The 27607-nt window shown below is 45.4% G+C and overlaps 1 protein-coding gene across 2 annotated transcripts in view; it reads right to left on the reverse strand.

The window, feature by feature from the left end:
- Positions 1-2828: 2828 nt before the first annotated feature.
- LOC142564917 (uncharacterized) overlaps positions 2829-27607 on the reverse strand; it is a 28077-nt gene continuing 3298 nt past the window's right edge. For both annotated transcript variants that reach the window (XM_075676120.1, XM_075676121.1), the window contains exons 2-7: positions 27169-27262; positions 22495-22607; positions 17215-17283; positions 9074-9109; positions 5761-5826; positions 2829-3168 (exon numbers count right to left, since the gene is read on the reverse strand). In XM_075676120.1, the coding sequence (XP_075532235.1) occupies positions 3064-3168; positions 5761-5826; positions 9074-9109; positions 17215-17283; positions 22495-22607; positions 27169-27253 (474 nt within the window). In that variant the 5' untranslated portion in view covers positions 27254-27262 and the 3' untranslated portion in view covers positions 2829-3063. The remainder of the gene's footprint in view (positions 3169-5760; positions 5827-9073; positions 9110-17214; positions 17284-22494; positions 22608-27168; positions 27263-27607) is intronic.

The following is a 27607-nucleotide window of genomic DNA, read 5'->3' on the forward strand; positions in this document are numbered from 1 at the left end:
GGAAAGCAGAACATACGCGGGGCCCCACCCGATTCGGAGTGGATCCGATGCCCGAGATTTGAGAATAATTCAGACAGTTACCACGCCCACCTCGTACTGTGGCATGCCATCTGGCCTACGGCCTATCCAGGCCACTGGGGGCGGTGCGGGGGGAAGCCAACTCTCGCTCACGTGATGCGGGAATTCACGAGCAGGCCCCAAAATGGAATTCCCCCCTGTTGGAAAAAAAATCTCAAGTAAGGAGAACTGGGTAACCATGAACGAAAAAACCAGTCAAAAACACAAAGGACAAGAGGAGAGGTTGACACCACAGCGACTGGTCAACTGAGGTTTATTGGAATCGGTGTAGTGCCAGCAAAGCCAGCAGAGCATGCGCAACTGCATCATCGCTAATCACATAGCATGAAAAGACAAGAAACGCTTCTATCGTGACCGACCTAGAAATTCAAATTCTTCTTCAAGTAAGCGCACCGAGGTTATACTAACACAGTCATCACCTAATAAACTGATGTAGTACGCTTCCAAGATTTCTAGCTCTTCTTTGCCCTTGCCCCTACCAAGAATCGTCACATTGCTGAACAAAGGGTTACAACCACACTCATAGCAATAGCCAGGCAAGTTTGCACCGTTATCTGACCCCAGGGAGGAGTGGTGCTGACGCAAACCTCAGTTGTGCAGTCGTTGTGGTCTGAACCTCTGCTCTTGTCCTTTGTGTTTTTGACTGGTTTTTTCGTTCAAGTATGTACCAACTGGCCCAGATTTCAACCCTTCTGGGTAACCATCCTCGCCGACGCTGGCCTGGAGACCCAGAGGGGTCTCCTCGACCAGGCTCTGCGAGTAGCTCGGGGTAGTGGGGTCTCGGAATAGGCACCCACCCACCCACTCCCAACCTCTTACCTTTTCACTCAATAAAATGTTATTCTCTCTCCTTCCACTGGGCCACCTCGCTGTTGTCGCTTAGCCTCGGCCCCCTGTTTCTGCAGCGCCACGCCTGGGCGCCCGCGGCGTCGAGCCACAGCGTGCACGAAGCACGCTGGAGCACGTTGTTCTTGCATGTTGCCGAACAGAGCACTCTTGCCGCCTTTTGCGGGCCCTCCTTGCTTCATTGCGATTAGCGTTTCACAGGAGTTGCTTGCCTGGTGTTTTCACAATTAACAAGCGCAGGCAGGATTGCGCGATGTGAGGGGTGTGTAGCCTCGCCGAAAAACCCCGCACCGACACGTGCTGCGACGGCTTCTACGTGCGGAAATAAGCAGGCAAAAGATGGCAGGGTCTGCACAGCTGTGTTACAAGTCGTTTCAGCAAACAACTGTGTCTGATCGGCAGTCTTAGAATACAGGTGTTCCTGTGCGCCAGTACGGTGATTGGAGCGCGAACGCGACTGGACATATTTCGCTGGTTGACGTTGAAACGCTAACCAAAGCGTAAAGCGTGCAGCTTATGTGCGTTTTCATCGGCAGTCGGGTTAAAATCTCAAAGATCAGCTTTTATATTTGTATTTAGCGGTGACCGAAAAAGATTGCATGGAATGTCCCTAAAAATGAATACTCCAATAAAACAATAAGCCATGCGCCTCAACGCACTGGCTTGCACTAGGAAATTTCTTCTGCATACTCATTCAACCTGCTCGTATTTATTCCCGTAGTCTAAACATTAAAGCATTGGGCTACGGATTGTTTGTTTGAATCCTTTTTCACTTATATACAGGGTGTTTCAGCGAACACTTTCGAAAATCTTTACAAGTTGCCTGCGGCAAATATCACAATTATAGTTCATGAGCTGTTCTACTCGAAGCGGCGAACAGCACTAGCACAAGAAACTGAGATGCAGAATGAACTAATTAATGAACATGCACTAATTAAACTTCCATCTAATTACACTATGGCCCAAATTGCAATTTACCAATTCTAACTATGGAGCTCGCAAACCTGATCCACTTGGAACGAATTTTCAAGATGACGCCAGTTTCGAGATACAAATTCCGGAACTTTTGCGGAGAAATCCAATGGCGTTCCAGTTAATTGGTTTTAAAAACGTCGTTTCATGCACTTAAGCACAGAAGTAACTGGAATGCCAATGCATTTCTGCGTAAAGTTCGGGAATTTATATCTCGAAACTGCTGTCGCCCTGAGAATTCGTTGCAAGTGAATTTACCTCGCGAAGTCGACTGCTATAATTCGTAAATTGCAGTATCTGTCAGAACATAAGTAGCTGAATATTTCTTTTGTGAATTCTTGGTAGTTAGTCGATGTTCAATTTCAATTTTTTGTGGAAGTTGTGTCAGTCGCTTCGAGTAGACCGGCTCATAAACTAGAATTGAGCTATCTGCCAAAGGCAACCTTTAAAAAAATGTTGGCTGAAACGCCCTGTACATCTGGGGTCAGCGCACAATGAGGGGCTAGTGACATGATGTTCGGAAAAGAGGTGGTAACTCGCTAAGGAATGGCGTGTCTTCCACAATACACGCATACAGGCGACAGCTGCTGTACCCCGTGTGTGTGCATTTCCTTTGCGGTCGTATATTTGGCGCAAGATATCTCGTTTTTAGAGACTAAGCACTAAATATATATAAGCTGCATGTCTGTTTCATTCTCTAAAGGTATCCCTATAACACGTACCTTCTAGTAAGGAACTCTTAAGTACTGCTGAAAACGGACACCTTCTGAAGAACCCGCACATATCCAAAGATAGCACGTATATACATAGGCCAATGACAGTCTGTAAACCATGTGCAAGACGATCATTTACTACATATACATCAATATGCGTATGTACAATGATCGTCTGCTACATTTCCGCAAGATTCATTGTAATATACTCTTCATAGGTAGGCAAGGGATTATTAGGCAAGTGCTTTATCAGATATCAGGGAACACCATGCAAACTGCCACAACAACAGTATCATCTTTCGTTCAGTCTTCTTGTTTGACTAACTTTTTTTTAAATCATTTATATTCATCTTTGCTTCCGAATGCGACAAGTGTACACATTTTAGTCTTGAACATAGTCGTGCATGATGCAAATTCGTTTGGTGAAGGTCACGTGTCACAGAGATATTTTGCTTCACGTCCATCCATATGTGAAGACTGTCATCCGGAAAAATGCGGTGGTGTCGTCTACAGCTTGTATTCCAGCACCGGTACTTTCGAATACTTTAAAGAAGCACACCTAGAAAAAATCACAGAAAGCGCATATGTGAGACACAACCATATATCCAGTTATTCTAACGCTGCATCATGCGCTAAATGGTACTCGCCGTTGCATGATAACGACGGAGGTGCTTACCGATTGAACATCCACCGGTGGCGTGCGCTTTCCTCCACTTTTGTTTATATTTTCCAAATACTTACGATTTTATTAATTTGTGCGGTTGCTTTCCTCTAGGTTCCCTTAGGATTTCATTGGGTTCATTACGTAATCGCTTTTCTAATTCTGACCAGTAGGTAGAAGCAGGAAGGGGCACGAATGGGCCGATATGGCCCATGTGCTTTGGGAATGCCGACACCACGTGGAACAAGGACAAAGAGGAAGGGGGAATACAACAGCAGAACCCTCTGAAGCGGGGCGCCTCGCTGAGAGATGATAAGCCGCCCTCCTCAGTGAGGCACCCGAAGACCAGGAGTGGGCCGTCCAGCGGGCCAGGGCCGTTGCCGAGGATCTCGAAAGATTTTCCTCGGGCGCTGGACCCCTGGCAGCCCAGCCCCGGGCACCAACATCAACAACCGTTGGACAAATAAAGTTTATTCCTATCCTCAGAAGTGGGGGGGGGGGGCAGGCTCTCCTTTATATTTTTCTATTTCTACATACATACATACATACATACATACATACATACATACATACATACATACATACATACATACATACATACATACATACATACATACATACATACATACATACATAATGTCATAGGTTTAGGACCTCTGCTTTCCCTGCTTTAACAAAAATCTGGCCTCTCGGTACCCATTATCGTCGCTTTCATGTGAGGTTCTCGACTCCGCCAGCTTTTATGCCTTCAAGTAGCATACGAGGCATATTGGCCATCTGCCCGTTTAGGGATCACGTACTCGGTGACGCCTTTGTTGATGACGTACATCCGCCGTTGTGACACTACGTACTCTTCCAGTGGCAGACGCAGTGCAATACTCTAATACACAGCGAAGTAGACGGGACCACAATCGCCGCCGTCGCCCAATTGGTAGAGCATCTCACGCTTACTGTGGACTGTGATGGTTCAGTTCCCGCGAGTGGCAAGCTGTCTTTTCTTCCTATTTCTGTTTGCTTACCATTATTGTTTCTGTATTGCGCTCATCACTACAGTTAATTTCCCTAAAGCGTCTCATGGCTCCGCCGTCAGGTGGCTTCGTACAGCGATGCCCATTGTCGGCCACTCACCAGCGGCTGTAGCACAGCGGCCATGGCGTTGCGCTCGTGAGCTGCAGGTCGCGGGTTCGGTCCCGGTTGCAGCGCCCAAATTTAGATGCCATTGAAAAGCAAGGAAGATATGTGGGCTTTGATTTAGTTGCACAGTATAGAAGTGAGGGTGGTAAAAAAATTATATTGGTGTGACCCACTATGGTGTGCCTTTAAATCATATTGTGGTTCCTGCACGGAAAGTTGTTTTTATAATTTATTTGAAGTATATTTAACCTCTACTAAGAATTTACGCTTCTCGAAACGGTTCGTGATTTGCAAAGTATAAAGGCTGATCGATGGCGCCGTGGTTACTGTTTGCCTGTCCGGCCGAATATCGCGTTTTAGCTTAGTTCAATCCACAGTGGCATTGGTGGACGAAGTATTCACTTTCTCTCACACTAAGAGCCTCACCTTGTTTAGGTATGGCTGCCTCCGGACGACTGTGCATTCCAGAGAGCACAATATGCAGCCGTATATGACACTGTTAAAACTTTGTCCTCCCATCGCTTGCATTAAGCTTACCTGCTGGAACAATTCGGCCTCATCATCGTGAAACTAGTAGCGTTACTCGAAAAATCCTTCAAAATAGTTTGTGGTGACCCAACTACAACGTTGATAAAAATTTTAGCAAAAGCGTAGCAAAACAGAGTAGAGCAAGTTTTACTGCGCGAGTATTTTGCATTACTACCATGTGCCGCTCACTTAACAGACATATTTCACCAATAAAACAATTGCGTTCCTTATACAATATATTGAGACTACGTGCGACAATCCGGTCATCCAGTCTGATTACTGGTTAAGTGAACGCAATCTGTTGGACAGTGGCCTTCCGGCCGTAACACTGACCATGCGATTTATTTTTTTTTCTACAGTTATTGCGGGTACAGCCTCTTGTTGCTCTGCTTCTCCACGTAAGAGCGAGAGAAATGTATTTACTACAGCTTACAGTAATTCGGTTTTGTAACCAGAGGCCACTTTAATTAAACACATGCGACGCACCATACTAGCGAGAAACACCAGGCAAAAGACACCCGGAGAAAGTTACGCAGAAAATTATAGATATAAGTTTTTGCACGTCGATTATGAATTGAGTGTAACGCATATTTATTTAAACCTTGCCTCGAGCGCATGCCTTTTCTTGAGATTCGTGCACATATCCTTAGCGGCGCTATAGTGTTACGGGCAATATAGAAGCAGCCCCAACAGCCAACTTAGAAGAGTTACTGAATGGACCATGTCGTATACTTTTGATTCTTTGATTTCATGCGTACATTTTTTTTTTACATTTGCTCCAGGAATATGGATGCATTACCTGATGCTGACCAATCTTGAAGCACTTACCATAACTTTCTCTCCTGTGTAGGTGTACTCAATAGGCAATTGCAGCTTAGTATACAGTAAAGAACTCTGCGAAAAAAGAACGAAACATGAAAGTGTTGAATTGAATGTAATCATAGGAACAGTGCTATGAGTCTCTATAGGTCTAGCATGCGGCGAAAATCACGCTGAAGTGCATGCCGAGACTGGCAAATATAATCAGCGAGGTCTGCTGTGCGCAGCCGTCGCGCGTATGCAAGTTACATAGCGCCAGTTTTGCTCAACTGTGCAGTCCTTTCCCCATTTATCTGCTACCGATTTCTCGTCGCTACAATTATTCGATGACATTTACGGAAAAAATATCACTGCATTCTGGGCTATGAGACCGGGCTTTGCACGTGTTCCTCACTTTATATCCGCAATGACCCGGCGTTACTTCTAATGCATCCCCTTCGAAGTGTGCAAGATGCATGTAGTATGTGTTATATACATCCACACGTATACTTGTTTATCGATTGACCATGTTCCTTCGTCTAACAAAAACAAAGGTTGTCGCTCAGCGAAGGACGCGCCTGCATGTATCGGAAGTTTCTGGAATGGTATTGATGGTTTTATCCGCTGTAACTTGTCACCAAAGCCGGTGTAATCTGATTGCCTGTATGCGTGCCGCGAATGGTCTAGAACTTTCTGCAAGACACGCGGGCATCAGCGATTACTCTGCAACCTTCGATGACTGATGTGTAAAAGCCGATGTGCTTGACCCGCTGATCACGTTTCGACGATTGCCGATCGTGTTCGCCGCTATTGCTGTGCTTTGAATGTAACTTGTTTTTGTGGGAACAAGTTCGCCCACTAAAAAGCTAGTTTCATCATTCGCAGTTTTACCGCTCCAATATTCACCGTCACTGCTAAATGACAATAAAGTCCACAATATGCACGCGTTTTCAGTCAAAGGTTCATGGTGTCGGCGCGAAGCTGCAGGCAGAAGTACTGCCCGCATATGTTGTAGGCATATGTAAAACTGGGCACGTCTGTCTGAGTGGTGCTCAAAAACAGGTGTCAGATCACTAAATATTCCCTAAAACAACAACCATAGGGATTTATCGAGTGCAGTCCCAAGTCAAGTCATCGTTCATACCGCAAAGTCACGTAACGCCAATATTCCTGGAACTTCTCTAGGGAGTGCTCTAAGATTGTTTTGTTCGCCTTAACGAGCGTGCTTTCATAGCGGCTACGGCTTTGGGCTCCTAAGAACGAGATCGCGGGATCGAATCCGGGCCGCGCTGGCCGCATCGCGAGGGGGCCAAACACGAAAACCGCCGTGTACTTACATTTAGGTGAAGGTTGAAGAACCGCAGGTGGTCCAAATTTTCGGATTCCCCCATTAAGGCGTGTATTATGATCAAGTGGGGGTTTAGGGTTGAAAAACCCTTTATTATATTTTTGTTGGTATGGCTTCATATACTTGAGATTACGTCTCCATAATACCGTCGCCTCATATGCTCGCCTTGACGAGCTCATGCTCTCTTCTTATGACCCTATGCACATTATATAATTGTCTTCAATCCTTGGGAGAATTGCCGACCATTCATTGGGGAAATCATTGTCTTGGATATGAAGATATCGGCAACAATACGAAGCGCCGCTACACAGACACACATCATATGCCTCACGCTTAAACAAAATAGTACAGCGGTTAACTTAACAAGCGTAGCAAATGGTTCAATTGTTTTCGTGCGCGCGTATGCTGATTTAATCATAAAACGGTTTTATTCAGACACCATAGCATTGTAAGACGCTTATGACACATACCTAGTTGAAACCAATCGGCTACAAGAGCGATTGTCTCGGCTAACTAACTTCAAGTCTCAGAAATGAAATAGCTCAGTGCTCCTCCTTACTATTTCAGGCGGTACCCTGCGTGCTGTTTTTGTTTGTATTTCCAGCGCCAGATTTTTTGATGAAGTGAACACACTTTCTGTTTTAAGGTTCCATGTCATTTTTCTCAGTTTTGAATTTCTTTCGCATGGAGCTTACCATTCTTCTCAGCAGGATGAGCGGGCGGGAACAAAAAATTGTTTTTTTATGCCGAAGCATGCTGTGTTTCTTTAGACGCGGCTCTCTACCACTCTAGTACCACTCTAGGTAAAAATGACAAACATTCCACTCTGTGAAGATGGAATGGCAGCGAAAGTTGACTACAGTCAAAGCTCGCGAACGAAAAGCAAAGTTCTTTCGCTGCCATTCCATCTTCAGAGAGTGGAATGGTGGCCCGGGCTTGCGATTTTCGCTTTCCTTAAGCATCGCCGGAATTTTGTTCGCCTGTGGTCGATTCACGGCGGCGCCGCTTACGTTCTCGTTGCTGTTCGCTCCGGCGCTCCTCGTATGAATGTTGTGCGCATGGGTTTCTGCCCCATCGATAACGCAGCTGTTTCTACCGCCAATACCTCTCCTGCTTATATAGTGCGATAACCTTGACGTCACCCTATTTTTCGCGGCGAGCGTTCTAATCTGTTCTCCATTTTGGCTACGAAAAAACTACGGAAACTTAGTCATATACAGCTTTCGCTGTAAAAACACAAAGCTATGGCGCTATAGATGACTATACAGCAATGACGAGTCAGCGCATTTTGTATGTGGATGCAAATTAGACATTATTTGCAACATTTCATGGTTTCAGTGCTGTAATAAATAATAGAGAAGGGATGGCAATGTAGGTCAGACAACGCGTCATCATCAGTGATGCCGTATTAAGACAGAAAGCGTTAGAACGGAAGGAATAAGTCCATAAACAGAAAATACAGTCTTAATGTCCATGCCGTCAATCTCTCCAATCGACGTGCCAACAACCCAGATTAACAAGAATTTTGCTGCAGCAGTGAACTTTTCCTTCCAACCCAGTGGCCTAGAGATGAAAACAGCAAGGGTACCAGCCGAGGTTCTCACAGCCCCTCTAGATAGCCCTCTTTCTGTTTTTGGTGACATTTGTAACGGCATGCAAAGGGTACGTTAATATTCAACAGAAAGCTCGGATTGCTGCATTTGAAGAGCGCGCCCGTGAATTCGACTAGCCTGCTAAAATAGGAGTGCGTTAATCACGCCAGCGCGATCACCATCATAGGTGGTAAGTTTGGTTTCACTGTCCTTTGACGGCTATAACTGAACAAGCACGAAAGTAACAATTATTTGCCGTTCGATTTTTTAAAATGCGGTTGATAGCGCACGATTCCAATGTATGACTTCCGTGTTTAATAATTACTAATGCTGCCCGGACTTTAACATAAAGGAGTGTAGAGCGTTTTTATTGACGTGAAGCAAAAGAGGCACCTATACATACCTTATTCATCAGCATAGACATGCCACAATCAAGTACCTGTAATCAACAAATTTGGTTTATTTTACTGTGTAGTATTGTGGGAATAAATATATTACGTCCGCTACCTGTCTTTCTTAAGTTACAAATTATTTGTATTCTCTAACCATGATTCAAAAGTTCCTATTCGTAATAGAGAAATCAGATGAGCTGGTTTGAAACAATCGGCAATAAATGCTACCATAGAATACTCTAGCCCAACTGCTATTTAATATCGACATTATTTCCATTTCGCAGTTGAATATTCTAGCAATGTAACACGCATTAGATATGGAGGGAATTCGCTATATTATTTATTGCGCCCCAATATATAGTCTGAAGGCATCTGCGGGTTACTTATAAATGAAACTGAGAGGCCGGCATCAGTATTAGCAGAAACGCTACTCCTGCAGTGATATTGAAAGTTCAACTTTTTCATCGCTTGATACGATATATCTTGCCTAATAACAGCAGCGTAAATGAGCGCTACAGAAAGCTGTTTAGTGGTTATCTTAGAACTGAGATTTGCTTGCAGAAGTAAGCCATTGTACAGAGTAACTGTGTGATTCAATAAAACAAACAAGAAATAAAACGGAACCTGCGTTGCAAAATTTCTGCACAAATAACACACTGCCAAGAATAATGAAGCCAGCTTGGTTTTCAATTTTCAGAAGCGCCAAAAATCGCATTCGATCGAAAGTGTATCGATTGTGGGCTATTATCTGTCAGACCATTTTTTATTGTTGTTATAAAAAAGCTCCTTTAAACCGTTTCGTAAGCCACAGTATATTTTCTGATGGCCTTTATTGCAATGTAATGGCGGGCGCCAGGATAAGATTTCACAACATATGAGTTTAAAACGTGCTTAAGGCATTTTTTCTGGTCAAAGAACTGGGGAAGGAACAGACGCGATCCCGCTTCTGGAGCCATTTTCAGTTGCGGCTGAAAGAAAGAAGATATAGTCCAGGTAACGTAGGAACGGGCCTTGCTGAACGTTTACTTGTAAAGTTCAGCAGTGAAGGTTAGGCGTCCGCATTGCATTTGCAATACTCCTCCTATCTAAAGTTTGAAACTAGCAAAAGCGTCATATATGTTACCTTTCAGCAGCGATTGCTTACAAGTAAATAAAGGCAGAAGTTGAGGACCTGTAATGCTCGCCGTAAGGGGAATGTTACTAGGTTCTATGAACACACAGCTATATATTTGCTACTAAAAGCGGAATATTTTTTGTTTCTCATGTTGTTGATCACTTCAATGTTGATGGTGCAAAACAGCTGTCAACAGCTGCGTCAGTGCACCTGTTCAGAGCGGCGTTGCGCCATTACTAAGTCAAGCCACTGGCAAGTCTGCTCCAGAGCCCGGCACTTATTCGGCCTATCGAATAGTCAACTGGGGAAGCTTTGCGGTCAAGATTTACTACACTCCGGCTGTGCGAACAAGATCTGAGAAGCGTGCCCGCTATATTTTCAAGGTAACGAATTTGAACTACCGAAAGAATAGCGGTCCCACTCAGAAACTGTTAATAATTTCACCGGTCATCACCGTCATTCAACATCTCCGGTGTGATAAATATTTCACATACCTCAAGACAGTGTTCTTTGCATCCATTCCATCACTGCTGAAGCATACTGCCAATATCTGCCTCCATCACATCTAGGCGCACCAATTACACGGCATGGAGGTGCAGCTTTTCTAAAGAAAGCTGCATATTCGTGAGTTTCTCATGTCTATCAAATCTCATACCTATGTTATAGGTGCGCGAGTGCTGTCTTTGATTTGGGCGGAAGCTAATAAATACCTGTATGCATTCCCTATCCCTATCTATCTAGATATTCTCTATCTTTTCACCTGAGCACAAGGCGAATTCGTTGCCTTCAACCATCCGCACTTGGAAGTAGTGACGTCTTTATTGGAGCCTCCGAGGAATCTTCGTCTTTAAAGGAGGTATCCGCGATCAGATTCAGTTTCTGATGGTACATGTATGTGCTCATGTCCACTACAAAAATAAGTCGGCTCGAAAGCGATAGAGAGAGAGAGAAAGCAAGGGTAGGAAAGGCAGGGAGGTCAACCAGAACAGCATCCGGTTTGCTACCCTACACTGGGGGTGGGGGAAAGGGGAATAGAAAGAGGAAGAAAGGGAGAGAGTAAGCACTGAGTACGTGTGGGAGGGACACCGTACACAATGACACTACAAGCGGTCTCTTAAGCCTGCTTGTAATAGGTAATTTACGGGTAAGTCTTTCTATGGTTCCAATTGGGCACTATTTCGGCACAGTGAACGAGGAGGAGACAACGTGAAGGAAACCAAAGAAACTTTTGGTACCGATGCTGAGATGTCAAGTAATTAATATCAGCTACCCTTGGTTCACTGGATGTTGTATTATATTTAGCCGTTGTCACATCGCTGCAGCTCATACTTTTGGTGATGAGGGGCTACTCAAACAAACGTCAAGCTGCATGCGTGGTAGTGAGTCCTACAGCCTGTTTATTGCCACAGCTTAGGTTATGGTATTTTGCCTCTTCCTCATGATTCCAGTCTTCGGACCATTCTTCAGCAATACTCCCATTACTTTCCGATTATCACGGGCCCGTCAGTGATTCCTCTATGTCAACAGAAATTTCCTGGTATGGAAACTTCAATAGCAAAAATTCAAGAATGAGCACGAACCTTTCGATACACACAAATGTTCGCATACCTGATGAACTCCTCTACGACACGATAAAATTTACGTTATGAAGAATCTTCGGGATTTCTGCTTACTTCAGTGAAAGGGCCACTCCCACGTAACTTAGAGAGCTTGTTCCACTGCCCCCAAACGACGTCGCTAGCGCTGTGGCATGCTGTTATAACATGATAGTCCAATCGTATAAACAAAATTTGCCGCGTTATTTCTGCCCTTCGCACACCATATAAGCGAAGTTAGTTTAGCAAAATACAGCGCCTCTTTAGGCTGTACTGGTCGTAGGAGACGTGTCCAGCACAAGGATAGAAACAAAATCTTAGGAAATCCACATATCGCATGGCTAAGCACAGAGGGTTATCACATCATTTGGTCGCCGTCGTACATGAAATCCAAAGGTCGCTGTTTGCAAACAGTAGGGCTTCACATTTATTTAGAGAACGTAGGTTTGGGCATGTTGGTATTCCATAACTTTAGGTATTTAGCGCACAAAAAGGGACGAGAGACGGAGGTACGAAGCGTACACAGCCCTAACTTCCAACAACTGTTTTATTGTACGAAGCGGTGCACATTTATATAGGTAAGAGAAAACAGCGTACGCATATGTACTGCAGATGGGCAGCGGATTGGACGAGTTGGTGTTCCATGGTAACAATAAATTTCAAACAGCGCTAGACGACAGGACCAGAAAGAGGAGTGTTTGTCTGCACCACGTTTGTCTCCTCCTAATTCTGGTCCTGTCGTCTAGCGCTGTTTGAAATTTATTGGTACGCATATGTACTGTTTTATAGTCAAATGAGACAGCAACGAGACATGTGTAATGAAAAGTTAAGATAATATCGAAGATGAAAAAGCGACCATGCATAGGCAAAACATTTTTTTGTAATTGCAAGATTAAAATGCCATCTCTGTCAACCCAACCTCTGTCACACGTTTAAAAAATCGAATTCTTTCTTTGAAAGATCGATTGAAGGCGCACTAACACAAGCGTTCCCCAAAGAAGCGATCTTCGCCGCTTCAATAATCTCCGGTGCTGTTTGCGTTGGGCTTCTGTCTATCACAGTGCACGGATTATAAATAGAACTGCACCCATGCTTTCTTCAGCGAAAAGCCAGATGCCCCACTCCTCCAGTTCGCACATTATTTGCGTGTTCGCGCAACATATACCTCAAATAAGTAAATGAAATGTGAACGCAACTTGTTTAATCACGTACACAAGTTCCCAAAGTACTCCTTACCAATAGGCTGCCAGCATGCGCGTTCAAATGATAACAAAAATGTGAGCATAAAAACTGCGTTTTGTCGAAGCGAACTCAATATCTACAACAGCACATAACTTAGGTTGCTTGCATATCTTATGGCTGCTGAAAGTTGTGTTTGAAGCTTTGACACGTTTTTCGGAAAAGCAAGTGCTCTATGATTAGACGTTTTGTTGATATTGCTACACACGTGTGGTATTTGATTGTTTGAACGAGGCGCGTGGCTGCCATCACTCGAGAAAAGAGGAGGAAGAACGCTGTCTGGCTCTCGAGCTGTCGTCTGAACTGGCCAGCGATGCATTATCACTTGTAAATATATTGTGTAAATATCTCCAGTTTTAATCCTTCGTTCGCGAAATATTTTCGTGAAGGTTGGCGTTCCCCGTCCTCGCCACGGAGATCCGCAGCGGTCACACCATCCTGCTTTCCGTCATGGCTCCCGGTGACGACACCTCGTCGCCTTCTACTCCTGTGACCTCGACAACTGCGTACGTTACGCTTACCAATCCCCGCGATCCTGGCACATTCTCTGGCCAAGATAATGTCGACGTCGAAGACTAGCTCAGCCTGTATGAGCGTGCTATCCGAAACAACAGCTGGCACCCTACCATTTACCTAGCGAATCTCCTATACTACTTGGGCGGAACTCCTCGTGTGTGGTTCCGGACACACAAAGACGAGATCTCAAGCATGGATGCTTTCAAGGAGAAGCTCAGCAACCTGTTTGGAAATCCCACTGGTTGGCAGCTGGCTGCTAGAAAAGAGCTTGCTACCCGAGTTCTGTCTCCTACTGAATCGTATGTCTGACATACATGACGTGCTTGCTCTTTGCCGGAAAGTTGACATGAAAATGGCGGAGGTTGACAAATTCGGCCACGTACTCAAAGGCATCGCTGACGACGCGTTCAATGTGTTGGTCTGCAACAATGTGTCCACCATTGACGCCATTGGCAAGAAATGCCGCCGCTTTGAGCTCGCGAAAAGCACCGCGTAATTCCACAGTTCTCTAGGCTTCCTAACACGGCTGCAACGTCGTCTTGCTTCGACCTTACCGCTTCACCCCCTTTAAGTGAGCACGTTACACGTATTGTTTACCGCGAGCTCTAGGCCATTAGTCCTGCGTGCTTACATCAACGCCACCTTGACCCCACCATTGACCAACCAGCCCCAGCGAGCTCTCTCATTCAGGCAGTTGTGCAGCAATAATTTGCAAACCTAGGTTTTCCTGCTGCCTGCTTCGTCTCCCGACCTGACGCGCGGCGGTGGTGATTGCTACGCCTCACGGCAATCTTTATTCCCCACCCAGATACCGTAACCCTACCGAGTGGAGAACGGATGACCGACTCTCTGCTTCAAGGTTTCAAATGGTCAACTTGGCTTCGTTACATCGACGATGTCCGTGTGTTCTCCCTACTTTTGAGACGCACCTTGAGCGCGTCGCAGCTATCCTTGAAGTCTTCCGCAACGCTGGGCTCCAATCAAACTCATCGAAGTGCCACTTCGGGCGCCTACACATTACAGTGCTACGCCATCTCGTCGATGCTTCCGGAGTACAACCCAACCCGGAGATCAACACGGAGAACTTTCGAGCAGTAACGGCTTTTCCCATACATCTGTCTGTCAAAGACGTCCGAATCTTTTTGAGGTTCTGTTCTTATTTCCGACGGTTCGCGAAAGATTTCCCAGCATTCGCTCGGCCCCTTACTGAAATTCTAAAGAAACACGTGCCTTTTGCGTGGGGTTGCCCTGAGGCTGCCGCATTTTCACGCCTTATTATATTTCTCACCAACCCACCGGTCTTGGCCCACTTTGACCTGTCCGCACCTACAGATATACGAACCGATGCCACTGGTTATGGGATCGGCGCCGTCTTATCATAATGTCAACACAGACGCGACCGCCTTTTAGGCTACGGTAGCCGGCTGCTGAAAACAGCAGAGTGCAACTAGTCGATTACCGAGCGCGAATGTCTTGCTCTCCTCTGGGCTGTTTCAAAGTTGCGCCCATATTTATATGGTAAACCCATCTCAGTAATCACAGACCTTCATGCGCTCTGTTGGCTTTGGTCGCTCAAGGATCCTACCGGCCGGCTCGGTCGTTGGGCCCCCCCCCCCCCCAAGTACAAGAATACCCCTACACAGTGACTTACAAGTCGGGACGCCAACCCAACGACGCAGATTGTCTTTCTCGCTACCCAGCCGAAGATGAGACCTCTACGTCTGATACTAACACGGGCGCCTGTGTTCTCTCTGTTTTTCCACAGCTCCATGTCGCCGACGAGCAGCGCCGTGACCCGTCCTTACGTATCATCACTGACCGCCTGGAATCGTCACTCGCCGACAGTTCCCTTCGCTTATTCACACTTCAAGATGGCGTACTCTACAGCCGCAACTTTCACTTCGACGGCCGTCATTTACCCTTGTGATCCCTAAACACCTTCTCTCGGCTGTTGTCCACGAACTTCACGACCACCTCACTGCCGGTCACCTGGCAGTGTCGCTTGCCTACGACCGCATTCGCCGACGCTTCTTTTGGCCGCGGCTTGATTGCTCCGTTCGAAGATACGTAGCTGCGTGTGAGAAATTCCAGTGACGCAAGACACCATCGACGCTCCCTGCTGGGAACCTTCAACCACTCGACATTCCCGCGAAGCCATTATTTTGGGTTGCTTTGGACTTACTTGGCCCTTTTACTCGTTATACCTCTGGGAACAGGTGGATCGCTGTGGCCACGAATTACGCCTCGTTCTACGCCATCACCCGAGCGCTTTCTACAGGCTGCGTCACAGATGTCGCGGATTTGCTCCTACGCGACGTGATTTTATTACATGGAGCTTTTTGGCAACTTCTCACAGACCGTGGCCGGACATTCCTATCAGAAGTTATCGCGGACATCCTGCAGTCCGGGGCCGCGCGGCACAAGCTATCCACGTCATATTATACGCAAACAAATGGCGTCACGGAGCGTCTCAATCGAACTCTCACAGACATGCTCGCGAAATATGTCTTTTCAGACCACACCGACTGGGGCCTCGCTCTACCGTGTGTCGCATTTGCCTATAATTCCTCGCGCCACGACACAGCCGGTTATTCCCGATTTTTCCTTCCCTTCTGCCGAGAACCAGCACTGCCCCTCGACACAACCGTTCCTCGTTCACGCGTCACCGACGAGTGAATATGCACTTGACGCCATCGCCCGCTGTGCCCACGCAAGAGAAATTTCGCCTGACCGCCTTCTGAAATCCCAAGAGAGTGAAAGGCGTTTGTACGACCATCGACACCGAGATGGGCACTTCCCGCCAGGTTGTTTGGCGTTTCTATGGTCTCCGTTGCGTCGGGTCGGTCGGTCAGAAAAACTGCTGTCCCGTTACAGAGGCCCCCACCGAATGTTTCGTGCTGTGACTACCGTCAGCTGCGAGTTCGCCCCCTGACGCCCCATCTGCTTCTGCGCCCAGTGATACACGCACGTTACACGACTGAAGCCGCATCACCCTCCCAGTGATGACATTTAGACGCTCCGGGAGGCCGCTTCTGCCGCCGGGGATTATACTACATGCGTGTGGTATTTAATTGTTTGAACGAGGCGCGTGGGCGCCATCACTTGAGAAAAGTGGAGTAAGAATGCTCTCTGGCTCTCGAGCTGTCGGCTGAACTGGCCAGCCCTGCATTCTCTATTTTGTAAATAGTACCAAGTTTTGATCTTTCGGTCGCGTCACAATATAAAAAAGAACAAGGTTGACATCAGTTTTAGCGATGATTATAGGTCCTCAGGCGTACCTATCAAAGCTTTGCTGCGTTAAACTACGTCTACATATTTGAAAAATTGACTAAATAAACTTCAACCTTATCCTAACCTTAAGGAATGGTCTTTACCTTCAACACATTAGAACACCCCAACGCTTAAAACTTATTTTCGTACGCGGATGCAGCTTAAACTTAGAAATGTTGAGCCAATTCGGAGATAGAACGCACCCTCTCCATGACAAACTGACGCGCATATGAAGTGGTCAATCCTAACGTAAGATGCACAACTATTTGGCTGAGATTCTGCGCTTTCACCCTGGACTGCTGCTGCCGGACCAGCGAGTACCACACGCGAAGAATGATCTAGGCCATTGACGTTAATGCAGTAATGACAGTAGCGTATTGTCGCAAAAAAGTTTCACAATAGGGCCGGCAGGGCTTACCGGTTTGAGGTTCTTCTCTTCAGCCAGTGCAATGCACGTATTGTACATAGAGCATACAATGGGTACCAGCTGAAAACAAAAACTTTGACAGTGTTTCAAAAATGCGAGCAGTGAAAATTGTTACAATACGCGTCCAATCGAAGTAAATACGTCCAGCAGGACCCTTCGGAGCAATATAGGGAAATAAAGAAAACACGTTAAGGTTAAATATTCATGATAGTCACCTGTGTTATTCCTATACACTTAGAAAAACCAGCATGTTTCCTATTTTCCACAAGATATTTATGCTCATAGAATATCAGATATAGTATCTCAAGGCAATATTACTTCATAGCTCTTGCTCTCGCGCGTGGATTATGGTTGCCGGTGCTCGGTGTTAACTAATCGACTGGCTAACATTTCTAATGAGGAGCAGGAAGCTTAAAACCGGGCTTGACATCGCTGCTGACGACAACTCCCTTTGAACAAAAACCCTATATGGCACCAATGCTCTCCTAAGAAAGCCGCTGAACCAAGGTGAACGAAATTTTATGCTAAGCGAAAAGACGAAGCAACAATTTGATTGTTCTTATCGCAGAATACAAAATGTTGATTAAGGCCGAAACTGGCATAAAAAATAATGAAGGAAGAAATTTAATAACTGAACGGACAGATTTACGAGTGGAGTAGCCCAAGAATTCTAACGCATTTAAACCTCGTACCGCTCCTTCTTACTTTTCTTCTATGTTCATCTGATGCGGCGTTCTATTTTACTCCAGCGCAGACAGAGCACATGAAGCGAGTCAGAGTGCGCGTTGATGGAAGGCTTTGAATGGCACGACGTGCAAAATTTGCCTCTTGCCTTAACGGCCATTATCAGCCGTTCCTTTAGCGATGATATTCTTGAAGTCACATACGCATTTGAGGAGGATGAACCGAATCGAGTGCATGGAAAGAAGCTTACAGTAAAATCTGGCAGCCAGTAAACTGGCAGCGTCCTTGTCGACAAGATGTCAGAGCACAAGGGCTTGACGCTAACCAAAATGGCACTTAGGGCATAAAGTGAGGCCAGCTGGTCGAATACAGTTCCATATTACCCCAAAATTTCTGCTTAAAATAATAATGTTGTCTAGATAGCGCACACTAGTCTTATTTTCGACGTAGGATCTTGTCCATAAAGCGCTGGAATACTTATTTGGCATAACACAAGCCAAACAACGTGAACTCCGTGTCTGTCAGGCGTAACGTAAGCTGTCTTTTCTTTGACAGACGGATGCACTGATATCTGCCCTTACCCGGGACCGAAGGTCTACGACAGAAAGCATTTCACGGAGGGATTGCAGTCAAAAGCATCGTCAATGCTTGGTAAGGGATACACGTCTTTCTAGGTGAAGGCTTCAAGTAGTGGCAGTCGACGCAAAATCTCGGTTAGTTGTCTTTATTTTTTTTTTGCTAGTAAAACCGGAGCTGCCCAAGAACTGCAACATTCCTGAATTGTGTGCGTCGAGCACCCGTTCGGCGATAGGTTTTTTCTTGAGATATACCAAGATTTCTGATGTATCGAAGGCACTTTAGATGTGATGGTGGATGGAGGATTCCGGAAATGTATTGAGGACCCTAGCATAGAGACGTATCAGAGGCCGACACTTCGCAGGCAAGCATTTCTTAGAGCACATCCTGCTCGGAAGACAAAAAACTGCGTTTCCACCATACGTGGAAATAGAGCCGAATAGTTGGGAATAGGTGGACTGGTGTCCCAGGAGCTTGTCGCCATTCGTATATCAATTCTGGCTTGTTTCTCAAATGTTACCAAATTAAGTCCACCAGTCAGAGCAACAGGCTCAATACAAGGGTTACAAGGTTAAAAGGGTTACTCCATACAAGAAAGCACGACCGTCGATAGCGTAAACAAAAGATCAAGTTTACTTTACTGGTTCACGCAACTCTCGATGTTATATAAGCATACATCTACATGAATGCGGTAGTAGGCTTGACGGCAGGTTTCCTCTTATCCTATTCGTCTTGAAGACACAAGTGTAATTTGGCTCAACAAGACCACTGCAGGGTTCCACCTGGAGCATGAAGAACACACGAAAAAACAAGACTCTCCGTCCAGGCAGGAACACATACTGAGACAGAAAAATAGGGTCACGTTCATAGGTCTGCGAGTACAAGTATATAGATTGGCAACGGGTTCAGTAGTAAAATTCCTCCAGTCCTACAGTCAAACGCACCGCCGCATTCAGGTACGAGATGTTTGCCTATATAGCATCGAGAGTTGCGTGGACCAACACAGTAAACTAGGCTCTGAAACTCGGTCCTGAAATCGCGACTGAAACTGAGCAAAAATCAGCAGGACGCAACATTTCATCTCGAAGTCTACGAAAGGCTGTTTTTGCAATCCTACGCGAATGTAACCTTGTGTTCTAGCGATATTTCAATCGAATGCTCATAATCGAAATAGCGGTAGCAGTATCGACAAACGGAGTACTATTTACACCGTTTCTACACGCACACACCTTGACATTTAGCATAACAGACGCAGAAATCGGGTAAGCTGGCCATTCGGCGACAGCTCCTTCTTCAATCGCAAAAAATAGTTTGCTGCTGCGCGGAAGACAACGGAGTTCAACGTGGCGACGGCGAACGTGGTAGTCGGATCAGCGGCGGTGTAGGGCTGCGCTCGGAGACCGGGGACTGACCGCGCGGTTTATACAAGCACTGTTGCCCCGGAGGATGCACCCAAATGGTGAGGGTGTGTCCTCGCGCTTACGAAGTGGCTGGGGCCTGTAGCGTGCAAAATGTTCTGAGAGACTACGCGTGTAGCACATAGTTAAGCCACTGTTAAAACGAATTCGAGCAAGTACAAGTTGGATTTAGGCAGAACCGCACTGAGGGGTGATGTGGCGTCAGGTAGAATTCCGGAGGAACCAGTCGTGACATCGGGAGCTATCCCACAGAACCACATCATGGCGTTGAGCAGTACTCCGCAGCGTTACGTCGCACTGGTGAGAACGGGCATCAACTAACACTGGTCGGATTGGATCGAACACTCGTCCAGTTGACGTGTGCCTCATTAGATGGCGGCCGATACTCCATGTGACGTTCTCGCATCCAGGGTCGCTATTCTGTCCACGTTCACAAAGCGGACATTCGGTATCGCCATAGCGGCGCACCAGAACAATTGCGCGAGGCGATACTAAACGTTTGCCTTTCTAACACGAACAAGATAGTGGCCCAGGCTGGTGGCGGTTCGTGAATGCACTCGTAAAACACGCAGTGGTAGCTTTCGTGTGGTCTCGGAAGTCGTGCTAGACTGCCTTGAACCACTTGCGCGCAAAAGACTCGATGCCATTGCATACGGCGACGTTTACACTTGGAAGTGTGGTGATGTTGTCCAAGTACCCGCCATTTGATAAGATCTTCCGGTTGTAAGCCGCATTATTTCTTTAAGCCTGGGCTGCATTTTCCGCGGCTTATGAGCACGCGATGGTCGAGAGCTTACAGGCGTAGACTGCCAACAGTTGGCCAAGCTTAGATGACAGTCGCACACATACGCATTAGGCTATGCTTTCTGTTTCTGTAAGAATGGATAATACCAGCGACAGAGAAGGGGCGAGTTGTGATTGTGACTTCGCTGTAAGTGTAGCAGGGATATGGGGCATCAAACGGTGGCCGACTTCAACCAACCACCGCACACCATTGATTAGCTATCGATCTCTACAAAATGTTATACCAGATCGACCCCCAGGTAAGCCGCAAATTGCGTGGAAATGGCCACATGACGGCTGTAGCGACCACAACGCTGCAGCAAATCGAATGCATAGCCGCCGTTGCGGCTGCGCGTCTTCCTCGTTCGACCGATCACTCCGGCGGAGGGGATCGCCACTTCTGGCGCGCACACCGGCGACAACAAAAAATACGACGTCTGTCTGACGCAAAGTACTTAACAGAGTAGAGGTAACTCGAATGTGCCGCATTCCCAATTCCGCGCCCATTACTAAATCACTGGAGCGAGAATTCGTGGTCCGGCAGAACACGCGGTCTGTCTCAGCGAGGCCCCTTGTTTGATTTTCTGGTTTTCTTCGCAAGCGAAGTTGTCAGCCTACCTGTCTGTCTTTTGTTTCACGTGATATACTAGCACAAACATTAAACGTGTTGGTAAAAAATGAGTGCTCGATAAACAGGCGGGGTACAGCGCCCAGCAACTGTGGCCTACTAGCCCTTTTAGCGGCTGTCAGCGGAGGCGTCAGTTACAGCTGCGTGAAGTACTTGTCGCTGGCGCTGGCGAGCTTTCATTGACAATGTTCGTGTTAAACTAAGCCCGTGCAAACGTGTTAACTTTGCACTTCTTGACGAGTACAACAATCTTCGGCTTGTATGTAAGCAGGGCCCCTGATCGCAACTGCAATGCATAACGGATTTAAAGAAAGATCGGATATTGCAAGAGATAATGATATGGATCATTCAACGGCGCAGTTCTTTAACTTTGACGAAGCAGACAAATTTGTTTCAAGTGCATGGGTTTTGATCGCTCACTTACTTCCACTTGTAAGTGACAAAAGGCCGAAAAGTAAATCAAATAAATTCCTTTCGATATTTCGTAATAACGAAACTTTCATTTTGATTTCTCCCGCACTTAAGAACCACCTATTTGGGAAGCACGTCTCTACCAATTTTACCACCTAACAGTTTTATTCTTAAACTATACCCACCGTGCTTGATCAGTGGCTACGGTGTTTAGCTGCTAAGCACGAGGTCGCGGGATCGAATCCAGGCCCCGGCGGCCGCATTTCGATGGGAGCGAAATGCGAAGCACCCACGTACTTAGATTTAGTATCACGTATAAGAACCCCAGCTGGTCGAGATTGCCCGAGTCCTCCACTACGGTGTGCCTCATAATCAGCAAGTGGTTTTGGCGCGTAAAACCCCACGAATTAAATAATTTAATGCCTAACTATATTCAAACACATGGCCAGTGGCGTAGCAACAGGGGGGGCCGGGGGGCCGTGGGCCCCGGGTGCAAGGGGCCAGTGGGGGGGGGGGGTGTCATATACGTCTGAAGACACCCCTCTTTCCGCCGGCTACACCTGCGGGGGGGGGGGGGGGGGTGTTACAGAAGACCTATGGGCCCCGTGTGCCAGACGATCTAGCTACGCCAGTGCACATGGCGTCAGCTTATCAAACGCGTAGTCATTCAATGCAACAAATGCCTAATGCAGAGGATCTGTGCAGAGCATGACGCTCGATTTTATGCAATCCTAATGATACAATTTTCGTACCTTGATGAAATACACGTACCTGGCGGAGCTTATGTGGTGGGATAGTTTTTGTAAATGCATTCATTTCTTTCGTACACCTTCGCATGAATTCACCAAACGTAGCTTTAGCAGTCAACAGGCGCGGTCCTATAGCTGTAACAAAAAAATTTAAATACTAGATATTAATTCTTTCATTCACCTTAGAGAGTGAAGTGAACGTTCTCGTTGTGAATAACGTAAGGAAGCAGATTTTTAAGATGTGTGAGGTGTGTAAGAGGTGACGGACCACGCTTAGGTTGAAAAGCATGGATGTGAAGTTGCTCAAGCCAATTATAGCTCAGAATTATTTAGTTGGCGTGAAAAAGCAATTGCGGGTGCCTTCGTTTTGAAGTTAAGGTAAAATGGGCAAAGATATATATGATAATGGTCTGCTGCACTCTAGAATACGGGTCCTTTAGAAGGAATATTTTGCTAGATGACAAAGCATGATCACTTTGATGTTTGAATGATGCATAACCAACGCGCATGCGCGAGCCTGTTTGAATGGAAGCATTAGTCAAGCTAGCAATCACTGCATGTAGGAGAAAATGCGACACACACATTTCTGCCAGTTTCGATGTTAGAAAATGAGTAACCTAGTGTCACCATCTTCTTTTTGAAGTCGCCACGAAACATCCTCTTTTGGCGGAAAACTAGTAAGTGATATTTCGTATATTCCCTCAATGCAAATTGCCTTATTACGTTCATTTATCTTCATTGGTCATCGTGTCATAATATGCTCTTCAAGGTTATTAGGGAAAGTATGCGGCAGAATGCTGAAACAGTAAATTTCTCGCGTATTACTAAATAATATAAGACACAGGAAACTTGGCAAAAGCTGCCGTACGAATTTCACCAAAAAACTCAATTACTGTTTGCGCACCATAAAATAAGGACATTATTGAAGGCAACTTAGAGGTAGCTTTAGCTCAGACCCAACTCAGGCGCCGCCTATTCAAATACATGTAGGATGCAGAAATGTTTTTTAAGAGCACCAATGGGCCTATTTTAAAGAAATTTGTTACATTTGACATTTTACATTTGACATTTGAATAATAATGACTGCTAGAAGCGGAACTTCAGCTAAGGGTAGGAAGCGTGCTAAAAAATTTTAAAAAAGTTCAAAAGTTTGAAAACAATTTAAGCACGAAGTTACTAATCCGTAGATTTGCATCGAGACCAGATACCGCGGTACTGTAAACGACATTACATCATTCAATGACAAGAAATTTCATAAGCAAATTGATATCTTACGTGAATTCGTTACCTTGTGTACAAAGGTTCTGCTTAAGCTGTATTTTATTATTACTAATTTTTTTTCAATTTCATGTGTAACATATCAATTTCGTCCCCGCTATCTGTATATTAGATGTAATTCACAAAACTGTGATATCGTTTTTCATGGCTGACTTGCGGTTGTAAACGTTGCATTATTTTTTTCTGAAAATTCACGATTTTGCCAATTTTGATTCAAACGTTGACCACCTTAATCGAAGTTTCAAAACAAGCAGTCACTAGATATGTTTCGCCTTGAAATGCATCAAACCTCATAAAACTTGGTGGAGTGGCTGCCTGGAAAAACGAATCCTGATTTAACATGTGTTTAGATAGGAGCACCCGAGCTAAAGCTTCTTCTGAAAAGAGTAGTACACCTACTCATTGAAGCCATTATTCAGCGAACTCTTACAAGTAACTCTCATTTTTCATCTACGTATTGTAACGTTCTCTTCGTTTTATTTTCTCTGTACGGTTTTTCGTAAACAAATACACTATTGAAGGAAACTAGAAGTATTACAAGGCTTCGGAAATCCTCAGCCAGGACTCAAGTTGTTTCTATGATATCGTGCAACGTCTTTTTGAGTAGATGTACCGTTTACATTCCCAAGTGCTGAAATGTATACCTGTAGCCTTCGGATTTTCTTTTTTGCTGTGTCAGAAATGTGAGAGATCTGGTACCAGCAGGGAAGACGGAGTAGTCCGCTGTGAATCGTGAAGACGGCGTTTGAAACTTAGTGTTTGATGTCGTTACAATGGTGAGTCCGAGAGAGCAATCTCCACCTCGACATTTGTGTTCGCAAGGTCATAAAATGGATGGCGAGCTGTGCAGCCTCGACACATTCGTTTGGGATACCTGGGTAACGGTGTAGGAACACCTGTAAACGAAGTCTACAGGCGGCCCAACGCATTTGTGTTTGCTTCTTTTCTAAGCCAAATGCAAAATCGATTCCTCCAAAGCATTCCGGCACGCGGTCACTGAAACTCGTGCGATGATCTATAATGACTTGATCGTCGACAGTAGACATTTCCGAAGCTCATTTGGTGGCTTCGAAAATGTAATGCATCGTTAGACAACTTTCAATTTCACATAGAACGCGCAATTTGTTCGCGAATTTCACCGCGTCGTGTACGTGGTAAAGAGCGGCCTTTAGGTCATCATAGTTGGGCTGACGCACAAGGTTTACTCTCTCCAAACGGACACAGAACACCAAGGCACCACAAGCGTCAAAAGTGTGCTTTGTGTCCATTTGTTAGCGCGTCTGTACAACGAATCTGTACCAACTAAGCATGCTCTCTACTCTATCGAAGGAAACGGTGAAAGGAGGGCATGCAGCGCTCGCTTCTTTGATCTGAGTATACTGAATACAGGAGTTCTACACAATAACTTCCTATCATATATATTGCCCGCTCAAATAGGTTAGAAGAACGCATTATACAGAAATTCCCACCACCACCGGCTTGAAGAAAATTCATGAACTCTGGTACTTTCAGAATCGCTAGTGGGTCTTCTCCTTGATACAGGCTCCTGCGGGGCAGACTGTACGACGCTTTGATAGATCACCAAATCGCATGTGCGTTTTCTTGCCCTAAGAAGTGCACATTTCAAGAAGGAATACCTTTAGTGCGTGTGAAAGTGTACAACACCATCCACGACACAAACGTCTCATCATAATTAAGTTTGCGAGGTTTTATTCTAACTTTGCTCGTTAACTGAAACGTCATCAAATATTATGTATTCCAGACGGCTAGTACGAAGTATCAGGGTTTTCACGATTTTGAGTGGTTTGGTGGCTTCCAGAGCTACGCAACCGTCCATTTTCATGAGGGCCGAGAATGTAACAATTTCACTTTGCAGTGCCCAGAAGGAGCGCTGCACTACATCTCAAAGCTTTGTTACTGAAATATTTAGACTTCTGTCATGAATGGGCAACAAACTGAATGCCCGACGTCGGTTACTGAAAGATGCATGAAGTGCGGAGACAACACTTTCACAATGGTCAACCTATTTCTTGCAGTGCAAGCGTAGAAAAGCTCCTCGTTTAACCTCCGAACATTGATTTAGTCACGGCTCTGTGACGTGAGCAGCAGTGGGGGGTGCTGTATGCGTGTACTTAAATAAAGAGACGGTCTCCCCTATGTGAACTGAAACACATGCTTAAGAATAGATATTGCCGTTTTTCTTTCGGGAACATTAGTAGGACTTAAAATGTCTGCTTCGCTGTGTTGGCATTGTTTTTACGTGTCATAAAATTCTCTTCCACTTTTGGTACGAAATGCAATTTTGTTGTGTAATGTTCTACAGGACTGAACAGCATATAAATGAGAGCAAGGATTCCCAAAATATTCACTAGAAATAGTCGTAATTTTGCAACATAGCTTATATGTAGCTTTTCTTGCACTGATAAAACGTCAAATGACCAATCTTTATTGGCAAAATAGTCGTACTCATAATCTGCTGACATTAAACTTTGAAGGCTTCCTCGCTCCACATGGGCAGTTGTGCTGCCTGGCTTTCGAAGAAAAAACTATGTTTCCATATTCTATTAGGTTCGTTCATTTCTCAAACGTGATCCAGCTTTTCGGGGAGAATGCCGAAATTGCATCGAGGGTAATTGCAAGCCTGACTGGTTTCAGAAGCCAGTTGGGCGCTGACCTTAAATCTCCCCGTATAGACAGGTGTACGTGTGTGATTTATTTATCGCGGAAACAGATACTCGGCAACAGCTATTGAAAACGCGAAACGACGAGCAGAATCATTAAAAAAATGCCATGGTTCCGAGGAATGTAAACCTTACTTAATGGTAATATATCTTCCTAAAATTAGCGGCATTTTCATAAGGTTACCAACATTGCTGTAGGCTCATGCAAGGAGCCTGCCTTTCTGTACAGGGCATCTTGTAATTCAAAAGTCATGCAATGTCTTTCACTAGGCTGCTCACAAACTGTGCCGAAATTGAAACACCTCTTCAGGCACTCACACTTTTGGACTTCGGCAAGCAAAGTCACAAGCAAAAGGCGATGTTTCGTGCTTGTCGAGTGGAGAATAGTGAACAGCGCAGCCTGTAATAAAGCCTGCGACACGTCTTTAATACATTCTAAACACTGTACCTGAAGTGTGAGGGGGCGAGAGAGAGAGAAAGCACCCTTTTCAGAAAGGCAGAGATTTTCGCTGGTGCAAAGACATCGCGGACGTGCTAGTTTGCGTAGGGAAGGTAATTCGGGACCGAAAGACATGAGAGGGGCGCAAAAAAAAGAAATAAGCTAAAAAATAGGCACCGACTTTTCTGACTCATGGGCGCATACCCACCAATTCGATTGGTAAGGCTGGGGGAGGAATTGGTACGAACGTATATATTCCACAAAATAGCAATAATGAAATGTGAAAACCATTTCTCACGTGGCAGTCGTGTTCTACAGGTTGATCCATGATGAACTATGTATTGCATAGCAGCAAAGATGATTATCAAAGATGAGAACCCCATGGATGAAACCTGCAGTCCGATTGATAGGATATAGAAAACTTGATGTAGCACAAACTTGGCCAAATTGCGTGAGAATGAGTACACTCGTTATTTGAACAAAGCATCCTAGACTCAACTGAATCAGGCGTTAGAGATATAGGAGCAGGTATAGCCCACAAAATAAGCACGAAAATTTCATCATGGAAGGCACTGCTTAAAAATTTATTTGTTCACCAAACGCCAAAGCATTTTCCTTTAAGAATCCACTGCGGACGAGATAAGGTATCAAGGAGTATCATAATAAAATATGTGAGCTTTGATGGAAATGACCTAAACGCTTTTCTTATTGATGAATAGGGGTCACGTCTTCAATTA

This window comes from Dermacentor variabilis, chromosome 11 (assembly GCF_050947875.1).
Source record: "Dermacentor variabilis isolate Ectoservices chromosome 11, ASM5094787v1, whole genome shotgun sequence".
Lineage (NCBI taxonomy): Eukaryota > Metazoa > Arthropoda > Arachnida > Ixodida > Ixodidae > Dermacentor > Dermacentor variabilis.